A 16167-nucleotide genomic window follows, 5' to 3' on the forward strand; every position below is an offset into this window, starting at 1 on the left:
TTGAGAGACTAATGATACCTGAGCCAAATGCCTTCATCTATAACTTCATTAAATAAATAAATAAATAAAAGATTTTTTAAAATCTTTTGAAGCTCATCTTCGATCCATCAATATTTGATCTCATTGCAAACACTAAGTGAACGTGTATAGACGACTACCCAAAACCCAAGCTCTTAGGTTATTTATCATTTTTAAACAGAATAGGAGAATTGATTTAGATTTTATGAAACTAAATTGATAATCAACTGGTAATTCACGGGTAACGCAGGTGCGCTAGAATAGTAAATCCTAAAATTATTTAACTTACTAAATTTACAATTAGTAAATTGTAAAACAATAAAATATTGTTTTGGCTAACAACAATTTTTAGGAAGGAAAAAAAAGGATAATTTTTATTTTTTATTTTTATAGTAACTAATGGTTATAAATAATGCTGAAGTGACCTCAGGCGGGAAACTCATATCCCATTTCTTGACGTGAAAGTGTATAGGAACCATAGATTCTTTTCATCGAGATACGAGTGAAAAAGAATATATGGATCCTATCTACTTTCATGTCAAGAAGTGCGACATGAGGTCACTCTAACACGACTCAATGATTATATATTAATTATTGTGTAAACTTAATGAGTCGTACTGGAATGACCTCAAGATTGTACCTCATATCGCACTTTCCAAGTGTGAAAGTGCATAGGAACCATAGAAGTTTTTCACTTGTATCTCAATGAAAAGCATCTATGGTTCCTACACGCTTCCACGTAAGGAAAGTGTGATATGAGATACAATCTTGAGGTCATTTATTTTGAAAGGATACATATGCTACTTTTTTTTCCCTAATAAAAGAGGACTCTCAAAAATTATGTTTCTAAAGAGGGGTTCTATTAAAAAATTATACCAAGTATGATGCAGAAATGCACATTTATGGGAAATCTGGATCTCTAGAAATAAAGTTACATTTGAGAATGCTAGTATTTCTAATTTGTTTTCTAAGGATTTCTCATTGGCTAGTCGAGTTAGACGCATTGCTGACTCCTAAATCGATTTTACTGAGTGAAAATCAAGCCATTCTTGCAAATCTTGGCATATCTCCTCTGCTTTAAGGATTTTCCAAGTGGTGGGACATTTCACATGTTGTGAAATTTCATTAGATTGATCAATTTCACATTTTGTCTCCGAAGGTAATGGTGTGGCGTATGCTTTAGCTAAACGTGCAGCTCCTTCAAAAATATTTTTCTCTTCACAGTAGAATCGGTGTGATCCTTGGACGTACCTCAATTTTTAGGGAACTATGTAAAAATCTATGTATCTTCTATGTTTGTTTGTATCTTTGATTATTTTTCTTTTTTTATTCTTCTTAGATCAATTTCTCTACATTTAGTGGTAAAACAAATAGGGATAAAATTAATATTTCAATATCAGGAATGGGTAAAATTGATATTTTAATTTATTAATATCAAGGGCATTTAGGATATTTTTAAATTCTACCCTTTACCTTTTTATTCTTTACCATGAATTTGTTAATGGTTGGGAAAGTGTGTTGTCCATGGTTTTAAAACTCGTTTTGACGTCTCGTCTTGGTCTATATTGCGACAAATGAATCATGATTTTAAATCTCGTCCGATACATTTGACTTGTCTATCCATCTCGTTGGTGGATAATACTGAGACGTATTGGATGAGTCGTCTCGAACTATGACAAGTTCTAAAATCATGGTGCCGTCCTAGTAAATAACCATGCATGTTTTGATACCTTGCCCTTTTAACAATTTAAGCAAACCTTGTTAAACACATCAAAATATTTATCGAACATTTTATTATCAGCTTTGCTAGTTTGATAAAAGCAAGCACAGACTTAAGAGAACAAACTTCAATGAAAAAGAGAGAAGAGTTGGAAAAAATGATGCCTCACTTGAAATTAAAATGGAGATATATAGTTTACTAGTTGAGTCTAACACAACCAGACCAAAGTGATCACTTGTGGAAGAAACATACTTGTCTGGTTTTACACGTTTTGGACCTAATTAAGTGTGGGAATCACGTCTTCCCACACTAAAAGAATCCAATTACTTGAGTGATGGGTGGAGGTATCTTCCTTTTCTAAATGTCTGTCTATATAAGTTGTATTTATGTGCGTTTCTATTCATTTGTGGTAGTGTAAGAGCCTTACTATAGGAGAAACCAATTCTCACTGATATTTTCATTACTCAAGTTAACATCCTTAGTTTCACTTCGTCCGTTCGTGTTTGCGTAAGTGTTTCTCTAGTCTCACTTCCACTTCGTCGACCCTTGCTCCCTTAAGTGCCTCTCTTTAAGGTAGAACGCTCTCCTACCAATGTATTTTAATTACATCCTATATTTTTGACCGATTGCTTATTTCTATTCATCTTAGGTGTAACATTGTTTGAATAGTGAGCTATATCATGCACTCTTTTAAAGGTGGGCAATTACTTCAAAAATGCCAGTACTTGGAATTTGAAGGTGTTTTATACCACAATCATGCAACAATATCTTTTCTTATTTATTTTTTGTGAGCTTCATGTAGGATTGCTTTGATCTCTATTTGAAAGGGTTTTTTTTCCTTTCACATTCTTTTTTTTTGTTGCTTTTAGTTTAGAAGATAAAATATATATTTTATATAATTATAGGTATATTATTTCAAATACATTAATGTATCCATCCAAGAATACATTTGTACTTAAATTTTTTTATTTAATATGGATTCGCCCATCTCAAAATCCCATTAAGTTTTACCCTCAGATTGCACTCCTAATGGAACATTGATGATTATTAATCCCTCCAATATTTATGTAACATCTTAATATTATTAATTTTACTAGAATAATCTTTTTTAATGGCCAGTAATTAGTATATGAAGGCAACATTGAGACTTGAACCAACTTAGCAAGTTGGCACTTCCTATATTACATTAAGCCCAAGGTAGTCCTATGTTTCAAGTTAACATTATTTAACTATTAAATACAAAATCTTTTAAAAGAATTTTAACAATTTTGATTAAAAGAAGTAAATATTGATAATTATTGAATTGGATAAATGCCTTAAAGGCCTAATATTTTTTTTTCTTTTAACAATGTCAATGCCTTTGCAGGGTTATATCAGCTTGGAAAAGGAAAAAAAAAAAATTGAAGTAAGGGCTTAAATGGCAAATGTTGGTGGAGGAAATCGTAGATCCCATGAAATCGTAGAAGCAAACAGTGTGTTGGTTGCGTCTATCCGAAGTAAATTACAAACAATGCCTTCAGAACAACCTTATATCTACGAAGTTCCCAAAAGCCTTCGTGGAATAAAAGAAGAAGACGAGTATTTACCTCAAATAGTATCAATTGGCCCTATTCATCGAGAAAAAAATGGGCTACAAGACTTTGAAGACCAAAAGAAGTGGTACTTGAATTCTCTCCTCTCTCGTACTTCTTCGACACCAACGACATGTTTAGAGGAATCAGTCAAGGGCATAAGGGAGATGGAAGAAGACATTCGTAAGTGCTACAAGAGACCAATAAATCTCACTAGTGACGTATTTGTAGAAATGATGATACTTGATGGTTACTTTATCCTCGAACTCTTCTATAATTTTAAAGAAGAACGACTCAGAAACAGAAATGACCCCATTTTCAATACACTTTGGATGCAACCTGTATTGCGAAAAGACTTGATGTTACTCGAAAACCAATTACCTTCTATTGTTCTAAACCGTTTGTTCGCCATATCTAGAGATCCCGAGCAAGGTGTCCATTCTCTTAACCACCTCGTGATATATTTCTTTTCGCCAATATTACCCACATTTAAACCATGGCCAATCCCACCAAATCCTAGCATCCAAGGAAAACATTTATTGGAGTTGCTACGCGACTATCTCATTTCAACATCTCAACCAGTGGAGATCAGAGGCGAGTCCCCTCCACTCTGGGAATTCACGTTTAATGGAACAGACCTATTGGAGGCCGGGGTGAAATTCAAGAGGGATGATGAACATGGCTTACTAGACATCAAATTTAATAAGAAAAATGGGGTATTAGAAATCCCTCGTTTCTTTTTCGGAGATGTCACAGTTCATCTTTTTAGAAATCTCATTGCATTGGAGCAATGTGATAGGAGTCTAGCACCTAACATTACATCTTATACTCAATTTCTTAATATCCTCATCAACTCCAGAAAGGATGTGAGATTGCTCCATCATAAAAAAATCTTGGAATGTTATGGAAAATATGATAAAGTGGCTAATAGCATCAATAAGCTTTGTAAAGATATTAGGCCAGTGACTTTCCATTATCACGAGCTATGTGGTCAGATCAATGAGTATTACAGAAGAGATTACCACAAGTGGCGAGCGACATTGAAGCACGATTATTTTAATACTCCATGGGCTGTAATTTCATTTCTTGGTGCCATTGTACTTCTAATTCTCACTTTTCTACAAACTCTATTTTCCTTTCGTTCTTAATCCCCCAATCTTCTTTTTCATTTCTTATCTTTTTTTATTTCAATATATAATAATACCATATGGTCTTATGTATGTAACTCCCATTATTTGATTTGTTGTTTCAAATTTCATTTGTTTTTTTTTTACATTACATAGATGTAGCTTCATGACCCAACTTCAAACCTGATTTAATGGACCTGAAAATTATTGGTGTCCTTTTTGTGAACTTTTGATAAATGCCTAACTTCTTTTCTTGTTTTTGAAGATTAAAATTTGTATTTTTTTTTATGATGATTGGATTTAAAGCAATCAATGGTCGATATGATACCATGCATCAATCAGATTCAAATTGTTTTGTTTTATTATTATTATTATTTTTTTGAAATATGAACTTCTATAACCTTGACTATTATAGTGAGAGAGGGCAGAGTAAAGTTGGTAGACCAAAAATGCCCCATATTTACCTTCAAAGTTTTGATATTATTAAGGTCATTTTCGTCAAATACCAATAAAATTACAAAACCTCTTAGGCTCTTCCTTAAATTAGGAAAATAATTTTTTATGTTTTTTTTTTTTTTTTTTAAGGTCAAATCTTAGTTAATATGTTTAATTTTATAAAAACCACAACCCATTAGATTTCATGAAAAAACTCAGATTCAAAATAATAAAAAATAAAAAATAAGCTTCAATTTAAGGTATTCGAAATCGATATAACATTCATCAGTGAAAATTAACTTTATTTTTTGAATTCCTCTACAATCAGTGTAGATAATTAAAATAAATTTTAAAATAATTATGAATAATTTTATTCGTGTACAAATAGTAATTGAGAAACATTTTCCTTACTAAGTGAGATTTTAAACCTTACATAGAGTCTTTTGGTTCAATGAAGTATCTTTAGTGACCAATCATCATTCTAGCGAGCAAATCCTTCTCCAACCCCCGCTCTCAAAATGTTGAGTATTACAATTATCAGCAACAATATTGTAATGATTAAAAAATTAAAACATTATTGTAATTATAAAATTAATTTGAATCCTTCAAAATAAAAAGAGCTTCAATCATTAAAATATATATTGGTAATAATTATATTGATCAAGAGTTGTTTTGTGAGTAACTAATTGGAGGTGGTGAGTAGCATAGTAACAATAATAATATAATCAAACTATATAAATAACACAAAAAATAAAAAGCAATAGATGTAGAAAATATAACTATGGACCATGATGAAGTCATGTAAAAAAATCTATTAAAAAGATGTGTTTATTTTATTAAAAATTATTAAATTCTAAATTGTAAAGATGTGTATTTTTTTTTACAAGAGAGAGTACGTGTAGTTAGAGGTGTCAATGGATAGCCGAAATTCAAATTTAAAAAATTGAATATTATCTAAAATTTTTGAATATTGGATTCGGATTCAGATGTTATTTTGACATTCGAATGAGTTTCAGATACGAATTCAGATGTTACAAAATCCGATTCAATAATATCCGTTCCAATTATAAATACATGTGTTACATACTGATGTTACACAGCAAAACCTTACACACACACACACACACACATATATATATATATATATATATATATATAGGGTCAGGTTCAAAGGACAACCATTTCTATACACATATAGACAACGTGTTTTGTCTTATATGGGCAAAAATGTTTGGAATGGACTGATTTTTTGTGAGGATGATCTCTGTGATGAGGAGATCATCCTTGCCAAAAATCAGCTCATTATGAAACTTCTAGACCGTCCAATTTTTGTTGAAAAATTATAGACCGTCCAATTTTTGTAAATTTTTCAACAAAAATTGGACGGTCTAGAAGTTTCATAATGAGCTGATTTTTGGCAAGGATGATCTCCTCATCACAGATATCATCCTCACACAAAAATCAGTCCATTCCAAACATTTTTGCCCATATAAGACAAAACACGTTGTCTATATGTGTGTAGAAATGGTTGTCCTTTGAACCTGACCCATATATATATATATATATAGGGGGGCGTTCAATGGCCAACTTTTTGGCAAAACATTTTTCAAAACATGAGTTAGAGGTTTTGGAATGGGCTGATTTTTGGTGAGGATGATCTCTACGGTGAGGAGATCATCCTCACCAAAAATCAGCCCATTCCAAAACTTCTAACCCATATTTACAAGCTAAAAAATCGTGGACTGTCCGCTTTTTGTAAACTGTTTTTGATGGGGTTAGAAGTTTTGGAATGGGCTGATTTTTGGTGAGGATGATCTCCTCACTGTAGAGATCATCCTCACCAAAAATCAGCCCATTCCAAAACCTCTAACCTATGTTTTGAAAAATGTTTTGCCAAAAAGTTTGCTAAAAAGTTTGCCCTTGATCGCTACCCATATATATATATGGAAATGTTCAGCACCCTAAGTTTTACCACACACTTTAACAAACGTTTTTTGTCCTACATGGGTTAGAAGTTTTGGAATGAGCTGATTTTTGGTGAGGATGATCTCTATGATTAGAAGATTATCCTCCCCAAAAATTAGCCCATTCCGAAATGTTTAGCCCCATGTTTACACGTTGAAAAATCGTGGACCGTCCATTTTTTGTAAATCAATTTTGATGGGGTTAGAAGTTTTGGAATGAGCTGATTTTTGGTGAGGATGATCTCCTCACCATAGAGATCATCCTCACCAAAAATCAACTCATTCCGAAACTTCTAACCCATGTAAGACAAAACGCGTTTGTTAAAGTGTGGTAAAACTTAGGGTGCCGAACGGACCCATATATATATATATATATATATATATGGAAATGTTCAGCACCCTAAGTTTTACCACACACTTTAACAAATGTTTTTTGTCCTACATGGGTTAGAAGTTTTGGAATGGGCTGATTTTTGGTGAGGATGATCTCTATGATTAGAAGATCATTCTCCCCAAAAATCAGCCCATTCCGAAATGTTTAGCCCCATGTTTACAAGTTGAAAAATTGTGGACCGTCCATTTTTTGTAAATCAATTTTGATGGGGTTAGAAGTTTTGGAATGAGCTGATTTTTGGTGAGGATGATCTCCTCACCATAGAGATCATCCTCACCAAAAATCAGCTCATTCCGAAACTTCTAACCCATGTAAGACAAAACGCGTTTGTTAAAGTGTGTGGTAAAACTAAGGGTGGCGAACGGGACCCATATATATATATGGGTCACGTTCCTAAGACTCATATTGAGACTCACATTGCGACACACCGTTTTGTCTTATATGGGAAAAAATGTTTGGAATGAGCTGATTTTTTGTGAGGATGATCTCTGTGATGAGGGGATCATCCTGGCAAAAAAATCATCCCATTCCAAAACTTCTAATCCCATCAAAATTGATTTACAAAAATTGGACGGTCTATAATTTTTCAACAAAAATTGGACGGTCTAGAAGTTTCATAATGAGCTGATTTTTGGCAAGGATGATCTCCTCACCATAGAGATCATCCTCACAAAAAATCAGCCCATTCCAAATATTTTTGCTCATATAAGACAAAACGGTGTGTCGCAATGTGAGTCCCAATATGAGTCTTAGGAACGCTGTTCTATATATATATATATATATATATATTCTCATATATTCAATTCCACAACGAAATTAAACTTGATATGTTTATCTTCTCTCAACCAAAGACGCATAATCAACAATAATGGATTTCGACTGTGTAAACTCCCCATAACCACCCTTTTCTCCAATTAACAAACATCAAGATAGGTATTTCCTCTCTTCCTCTCTCTCTCTCAAAATTAAACTAAAACTCTATTTTTTTTCGATTGTGCAAATTCCATAACCACCATCTACACCGATCAACGAGCATCAAATAAATACTTCATCTCTCTCTCTCTTTCTCTCTCAATAAAACCCTATGTTTTTTTCAAAATTTTCATAATTTTTTTTTCAAAAATCAAAATTTATTTGATTATAAAATCATTTTTTTTTTTCAAAATTCAAAGCTTATTTAATTTTAAGATTGAAATAAATTTTAAGATTGAAATATTATGAAGATTATAACTTTTGAAATTGCAAAAATTTCAAAAATCGATTTGATTTTTTCCGATTGAAGATGTTAGTATACATCGAATCTAATTTTATTAGGATTTTTATCCAATAGAATATTGGATATATTTTTTGAATTCAAATTCAGATATCAATATATTTTTTCGGATTCAGATTCGAATTTGGATATAACACTATCCAATCAGATACCAATCCATTGACGGCCCTATATGTAGTGATGAATTAATTACAACAAATGAAGTATACAATAACACCCGCCTCACTCTGATCACAAGGGGATTACCGCATCTGCAATCCAACACCACAACCCTCCCAAGTTTCTTTGAAAAACTCAGACCCAAAATTAAAAGAAATTGTTTTGCAGTTAATCCAAGATTTTAAAAATAGCCAGCTACCGAAATTTGACATAACTCCGAAGCTTAAAATTGAAATTCAACTGTGAAAAATAACATTTTTTGAAATATCTTGTCTGAATTATCAAACCATATTTTTGGATGCCAAGGTGAGCCCGAGGACCATCTGTGAGGTAGGAATTATTACTTACAAAGGCTAGTCCCACTCACCCTCTGAGGGCCATTTTGCTCAAATGAATTACCACGTTAGCCCCAAAAAAAAAAAAAAAAAAAAACCTAAACTTATTTTGAGCTCAACCAAGGTTTTGAAAAGAGTCAGATAAATTTTTTCATACGCCCCAATCACAGAACCGATCATTTGCCTCGGAATTCACTAACCATAAGTCTTTTTCTTGTATATGTATATATATTCAAAATTCATAGAATTTTGTCCTCTGCATCATGCAATCACGTTTTTCAATGCCACAAAGTGAACCCAAGGACCCTTAGTAAAGGCTTAAATCCTTACTAAGGAAGGCTTCTCGGACTCAAATATATTTTTCTAACAGAAAAACAGATATATGCCAACAATTAAGATCAGACTATAAATCCTACGTAAATATAAAACTTTGCACCACCCTATATTAAATCCATCCAAAATCAGTACTTCTGATCATTCTAATTAAGGTTCACACAAAATTAATGTGTTTTTATCCAATATACATAAATGTTTGTATTTATCAAAAAATATATATATACATTAATTTTTAAATAAGCTATATTTAAGTTCTGAATTTCATTAAAAGCAGGTGGGCTAAGGGCATCGGTAATGAATAGCTATAAGAGAGAGAGAGAGAGAGGGGGGAGAGAGTTAAATTAACTGAAACTCAAGTTCTTATATATTAAAAAGAAACACAGTTAAACCTTAACCTCCAAAGACACATCATACCAATTTTATTCAAATTCGTCCACTTCTACCACACTGCAGGCATTACCAGAGACTTCTACTACCAATAAACACTTTAAGCCGAAAATTGGGAAGGTTTCAGATATAACCTGAACATCAACTTTACGCAACAGAGGCCATGTGAACGATCAAGTCAATCACACGTGTGCTGCAAAAAACAAAAGAAATCAGGTCGTCACATTTCCAATCAACTTACTCGCATCTTAAACGTGTAATGAAACGAACCAATGAACCTTGTAGTTTTAAAATTATCAAGATCCTCATCTTTCATCCATTCAATAGATCACTAAGTGATAATTAATACAAGCATTTAGAGAGTGAAATTACCTGTAACCCCATTCATTATCATACCAAGACACGAGTTTCAAGAACTTATCATTCAGAGCAATTCCAGCCTTTGCATCAAAGATGCTTGACCTGCCAACATGATAAATAAACATATAAAATCCATATGAAGAAGAAGAAAGTAGGTAAGAAATATAATCAATCGGTTCCACATGAATGGTTTTTGAAGCACCATGTCACAGGGTAAACCAAGGGATTGGGAAAGACAAGGATGCCAAGAACTTCAATCAAGATAAATTGACATTGGTGCTTATGGGGTGGTAACAAGTAACATTTTTGTGTAGTGCAAACAGCAGGCACCCATTGTAGTATATATATATTTAACTATCTAAAGAGAAAGGGATGTTTGGAGACTGGACATAAGACTCCTATAAACAATTGAAAGTTCTTACAAATTCTCTTATCTCAATGCAAAGTGAACACAACATGGGTACCACTCGCTTCGTACCCAAAATTCAAATTCAATCCTCAATTAAAAGCCTATCCAATAGAAAATCCAGTTTTTTTTTTTTTTTTTTAACTTTTTGATAGATAAAATCCAGTGAATCATCAAAATCCATCAGAATGAAGTGAACCATTGAACAAGATAATGCAAGAATAACCCATCAATTGGGTCCAGGTTGCTCAACAATACAAAAAGCCCACAAACAAAAGTTGACAAGTAGGCAACCAACAAAGTCCAAACAGAAAATTCAATTATTGAAAAAAAGGCCTGTCCTTACCTACTGTCACCCACAAAGTCAGTGGAAACCACGTCATCTTCAGTGTAACCCAAGATTCCCTTTAGCTTGCCCTCAGACTCTTCCCTGTGACCCCCCAAAAAGAAATGACATTAAAATATAAAAAAAAAATACTACTAGAACACAAAACAATCTCCCATCACAATATTAGTGCAAAGTGAAACACATTTAACTGCTACTAAGATCTAGTATTTACCAAACTTCTATCTTTGTTAATAGTACTTGGGCACCTACTTATAGTAATTCACTTTTAACTATTTCAACAAGGAATTTAGGAAGAAAATAATTTTCAATCCCTACTTGATAGCAGCTTTGACCTCGTCATAAGTGGCCGCCTTCTCCAGCTTCACAGTAAGATCCACCACAGAGACATCCACCGTGGGTACTCGGAAAGCCATCCCGGTCAGTTTCCCATTCAGTGCGGGGAGTACTTTCCCGACAGCCTACACATGCACAAAGTACACAAGAAAATAAGCCAAGTTCTCACAAAGCAGAGAGTCATTGTGTAATACCACAAACAATTAGAACTCTAGAACAATCAATGAGATATAAAAATCTAGGGTCCAACCACAACATCAGTTGCTTAAGAACTGAAATGCCCTTGGAACTATGATCCTATCATAGTCATAAGGGCAGGATCCAACAACAGATCAGTAGCTTGAGAACTCAAATTCCCTTAAAATTTGATCTTAGTAAAAGGGCATTCTACCCTTGTTATGAAACCCAATAAGATCTAGACAAATCCAAAATCTAGCCTTTTAGCACATAAATACCACAATAAAATAATAAAAATCTCTCTAGAAATAAAAGGCATCAAAGGTCCAAAAAGGATTCGATGCACAGTAATCATATCTTACTAAAAAACGAAAACAATTACCTAATATAATCTTAGTAGATGAAGTTCAAGAATGAGTTAACTACCTTAGCAGCACCAGTACTGCTGGGAATGATGTTAAATGAAGCAGCCCTTCCACCTCTCCAGTCCTTAGAGGATGGTCCATCAACAGTTTTTTGTGTGGCTGAGTCAGGAAAAACAATGAGGAAAAAAAATCAACCACCCAAAACCCTAGAGGCAGCAAAGTAAATAGAAAAATAAATAACTGAACCAACCAGTAATGGAGTGGACGGTGGTCATGAGGCCCTCAACAATGCCAAATCTATCATTGATGACCTATTGACAGAAAAATCCATTAGATGCACGAACCAATTGAATCTTCTTCACCAAAGATTAAATATTTTCACAAGGGATACACTAAATCATGCAAAAACATTTAGCACAAAAAAGGAAGAAAAAACCTTGGCAAGGGGAGCAAGGCAATTGGTAGTGCAGCTAGCATTCGATACAATGTCGAGGTTAGGCTTGTATTCATGCTCGTTAACACCGACAACAAACATGGGAGCATCCTTGCTTGGGGCTGAAATTACAACCTTCTTAGCACCACCCTGATCACCAAACCCAAATTTTAAGTACTTAAAAAAAAAAAAAAAAAAAGAACAGGAGCAAAATATAAACATTAAACACACCAAACACAATCCCAAATTCTAGCCAAATTAATCTCCAAATGAACAAAAATATATTTAAGTGATGAAATCTTGAACATAGTCGCAGAATTCTCCAAATCAAGGACTAGGTGAATAAATCAGTGAATCAACAAATTAAAAAGGTAATTTATGGATTCATCTTGGAATATGGTTAAAAAAAATCATCTTTCACCCTCAAAATTTTATTTTCTTCAACATTTAAATATCAAGACGTCCAAAATTTTCCCGACCTTTCTATTAAATATTCCCGAAACTACACGAATTGAGCCCTCCTCGAATAAATACTGAATCCAAATTTTGTTACTATGATCTCGAAGAAGAACCCATATCAACAACTAAAAGATCTTAGATATTCATATTGATCACTAACGTAAAAAAGTAAGATCAACCCCTTTTTCCTTCCACCATTAACATCAAATCCAATAACCAAAAATTTGAATTTCAATAATAATAAATAAAAGGGCCAAAATATCAAACCTTCAAGTGGGCAGCAGCCTTGTCCTTGTCGGTGAAAACTCCAGTTGATTCAACAACAAACTCAGCTCCAGTCTCAGCCCATGGAATCTCCTCTGGGTTCCTTTAAATTGCAAAATTAAAAAATAAATAAATAATAAAAAAGGCATCTTGCATCTTAGATCCTCCATTTATAGGTTAAATATAAAGATGTAAATGAGATTTATACCTGACACCGAAAACAGTGACTGGTTTCTCACCAAAGAGAAGAGTCTTCGAGTCCTTCACCTTGAGTTCATGGTGCTTCCATTGACCATGAACACTGTCGTACTTAAACATGTACGTCTGCAACACACAGTAACAAAACTCTCGTTAACCAAAAAACCAAAAGATTTTCACCATCACTCGGATCTTGGATCTGAGCCATCAGATCTGATCATTAACATGATCTATTGATTAGATCGAACGGTTAAAAACGCCTGATGTAACTTAATTCTTCTGGAAATGGATGGATAGATTGCATTACCATGTAATCTGTGGTGATGAAGGGATCGTTAACAGCGACAAGTTCAACATCATCTCTTTGAAGAGCAACTCTCGCAACCAATCGACCGATCCTTCCAAACCCTAATTTTCCACAACAAATTGAAGAAGAAACAAAGATCAGATCAGAAACCAAAACCACATCGACAAATCCCAAACAAACAAAAAATAAAAAAAAAAATAAAAGATTAGATCGATCAAGTACCATTGATTCCAATCTTGATCTTCTTGCCAGTAGAACCTGTACAAATCGATCAAAAATTACAGAAAGATTAATCTCAGAGAGAAAACAAGTTGCGAGATTAGATTCGACGGAGAAGAGAAGAAGAGAAGAGAGAGAAAGACGGAATTACCCATGATACTCAAAGAGAGTGACTGATGGATAGAGGGGTATAAAGGAAATTAGACAGAACTACAGAGCGTAAGCTAAGAGTGGAGAAGGCGATATGGCTCTTTACAGGATCGTATATAAAGACAACTGAGGAAGGATTTACCGAAACACTGAATTTACTTAAATGCCCTTCGATTGTGAGTAAAATTACGGCTTTATCGAGTCTAGATTGTTCCAATAAAGCAAATCCACGGACGGGAACGGCCCCTTGTTTTGTATAAGATCTGTCGTATTACGAAAATGCCCTAACCTCTAAAAACATTACCCAATCAATCAGTTTATATATTTGCTGCTTTTATTGCCCCACCAACTTCCATTGATAATTCAAAATTATGTAAAATACACCAAATAAAGCTATAGACACATCCATTAGACTTGATATCAAATTACATCTTTTTCAAGCCTTTTAACTCTTGCAACAAAGATCACAACTGCGACCACCACTACCACCACCATCACCATCGCTGTAGCTTTCGTTAAAAAATATTTTCGAAGAGATATGGACTTAATTTTTCATACCACGAAGGCCTATGTATTCTTATCTTATTGATTGGATTCGTATCATTTAATACCAAAGTTGGATTGGATCTGGATCAATCATGTCTTGATTCGATAAAGCTAGAAAGTATATAAATTATATTATATAGATGTTGAAATATATGAAGTTTATTTAGACTTTGTATATAAAATCGAGTTTGACCCGATTGTTAATGGATCGGGTTTGGATCTTTATATTAAATTTCAATAAAATCGAATCTGATGAGGATTTGATCCGATACTTATCATATCAATTCTAGATTTGATCCGATTCTTACTGGATTTGTACCAAATCAATCCTGATCTGAACCGGACCTGATCCATTGACAACCCTAGGCTTGACTTTCTAATTAGAGAGATGTCATTGTTGAGAATGGGGTGTCTTGGTAAAAAAAACAAAACTTAAAAATTAAATAAATAAATAAAAGTCTAAGTATTCCCACCTTTTAATTAAATGTAAATAAAAGTTAATTAATGTGAATAAAAAATTTGTAATAAATTATGCCTTTTATTTATGGGAATAAATTTTTTAGCATCTCTTAAAAAGTTAAGTAAAGTTTGATTTATTAAGATAACTTGCCATGTATTATTAGAAAATTCATTGAGACTCTTTTACTTTATAAAAGGAAGTATAGAAAATGGTAAAATTGTGTTTGGTCAAGAAATATTAAATAAATTATGATAAAATTAAGAGATATCCCTTATGAAACTGGTGATATTAGGTTTGCCCCTCTGTAAATGAAAGATTAGGTTTACTCTTCGAATGTCAAGGTTGCCAGTTTTTTATGTTTTAATGGTGAAATAATTTTGATTTTATTTTAAAATAACCTTCAAAAAACATATATTACTAAATCAAAAAATTTCATCATTAAATCATAAAAATAAAAATAAAAAGCAAGTTGACCTTTGGTCAAAGGGACAAACTTATATATGTTACCAATTTTGCAGGGTATTGTTAAAGGGAAATACTTTCCTTGCTAACATAGTAGTAAGATTTTAAGCCTTAGTAAGAGTTGTTTGGCTCAAACGGATTATCACATCATCAAGCGATCACCACAGCCCTCTTAAGTTTCATCCAAAAACTCATATAAAAAAATATTCAAAAGCATTTTCTTTTAACCTTAATCCAAGGTTTTGAAAATGGATGATTACTGAACTTCCACATAACTCCTAAACTTAAAATTAAAATTCAATAGTGAAAACTAACTATTTTTGGAAAAAAATTCAAAATTCATAGAATTTTTTCCTTTGCAATCCTGAAGCATTCGATCATATTTTTGGATGCCAAGAGGTGAGCCCAAGGTCCCTTAGTAGGGCTAGTCGGATTCATTGCTAAATTAGCCTAAATTAATTTATAATTAAGAGAAAATTTCCAAAACGTGATCAACTTTTGATGAAATTCAGATTTTGGCTCACGGTTCATTTTAATTCCCAAAACAAGAAGTGTGAGATCATAGGTTTTTCAAATGACTATCTCGTAGGTTCACTACTTTTAGTGAGATCGTCACTATATAAACCAACGAGATTGTCATTTTGGAAAGAAAAAAAAATATATCAACGAGATTGTCACTTGAAAATTTTGCAAGCTCGCACTTCATCAAAATCAGAATTTTGTTATATTCAGCTCACGAAATTATAATATACCCTATAATTAAATCTCTTGAAGTAGAACTTCGTAACAAAAGATTTCAAAAATAATTGCTACTAATCTAGAATAACCATCTATGACTCATCAATCCATAGTCATCGGGGTCTTCTTCTCGTTCTTAAAAAAATAAAAAAATAATTTAAATATTTCTTCTAATTAGGAATATAATCGACTTTCATTGAACATTCCCAAATCATTTCAATC

The 16167-nt window shown here is 33.0% G+C and overlaps 2 protein-coding genes across 2 annotated transcripts; one reads left to right on the forward strand and one right to left on the reverse strand.

Annotated features, from left to right (window-relative positions):
- Positions 1-2175: 2175 nt before the first annotated feature.
- Positions 2176-4479, forward strand: LOC147398618 (UPF0481 protein At3g47200-like). Its single transcript, XM_086447876.1, has 2 exons — positions 2176-2311; positions 3105-4479. The coding sequence occupies exon 2, from the start codon at positions 3156-3158 to the stop codon at positions 4455-4457; it is 1302 nt and encodes a 433-aa protein (XP_086304002.1). The 5' UTR covers positions 2176-2311; positions 3105-3155; the 3' UTR covers positions 4458-4479.
- A 5194-nt stretch (positions 4480-9673) lies between these two features.
- On the reverse strand, positions 9674-13863 carry LOC147398619 (glyceraldehyde-3-phosphate dehydrogenase, cytosolic). Its single transcript, XM_086447877.1, has 12 exons — positions 13741-13863; positions 13593-13628; positions 13371-13471; positions 13074-13189; positions 12869-12968; positions 12146-12292; positions 11960-12020; positions 11771-11868; positions 11150-11292; positions 10832-10915; positions 10092-10181; positions 9674-9912 (listed from the first exon to the last, which is right to left on the reverse strand). The coding sequence occupies exons 1-12, from the start codon at positions 13742-13744 to the stop codon at positions 9867-9869; spliced, it is 1026 nt and encodes a 341-aa protein (XP_086304003.1). The 5' UTR covers positions 13745-13863; the 3' UTR covers positions 9674-9866.
- Positions 13864-16167: the final 2304 nt, after the last annotated feature.

Source organism: Akebia trifoliata, chromosome 7, assembly GCF_017979445.1.
Source record: "Akebia trifoliata isolate Shusen 1 chromosome 7, ASM1797944v1, whole genome shotgun sequence".
In the NCBI taxonomy this organism is placed as follows: Eukaryota; Viridiplantae; Streptophyta; class Magnoliopsida; order Ranunculales; family Lardizabalaceae; genus Akebia; species Akebia trifoliata.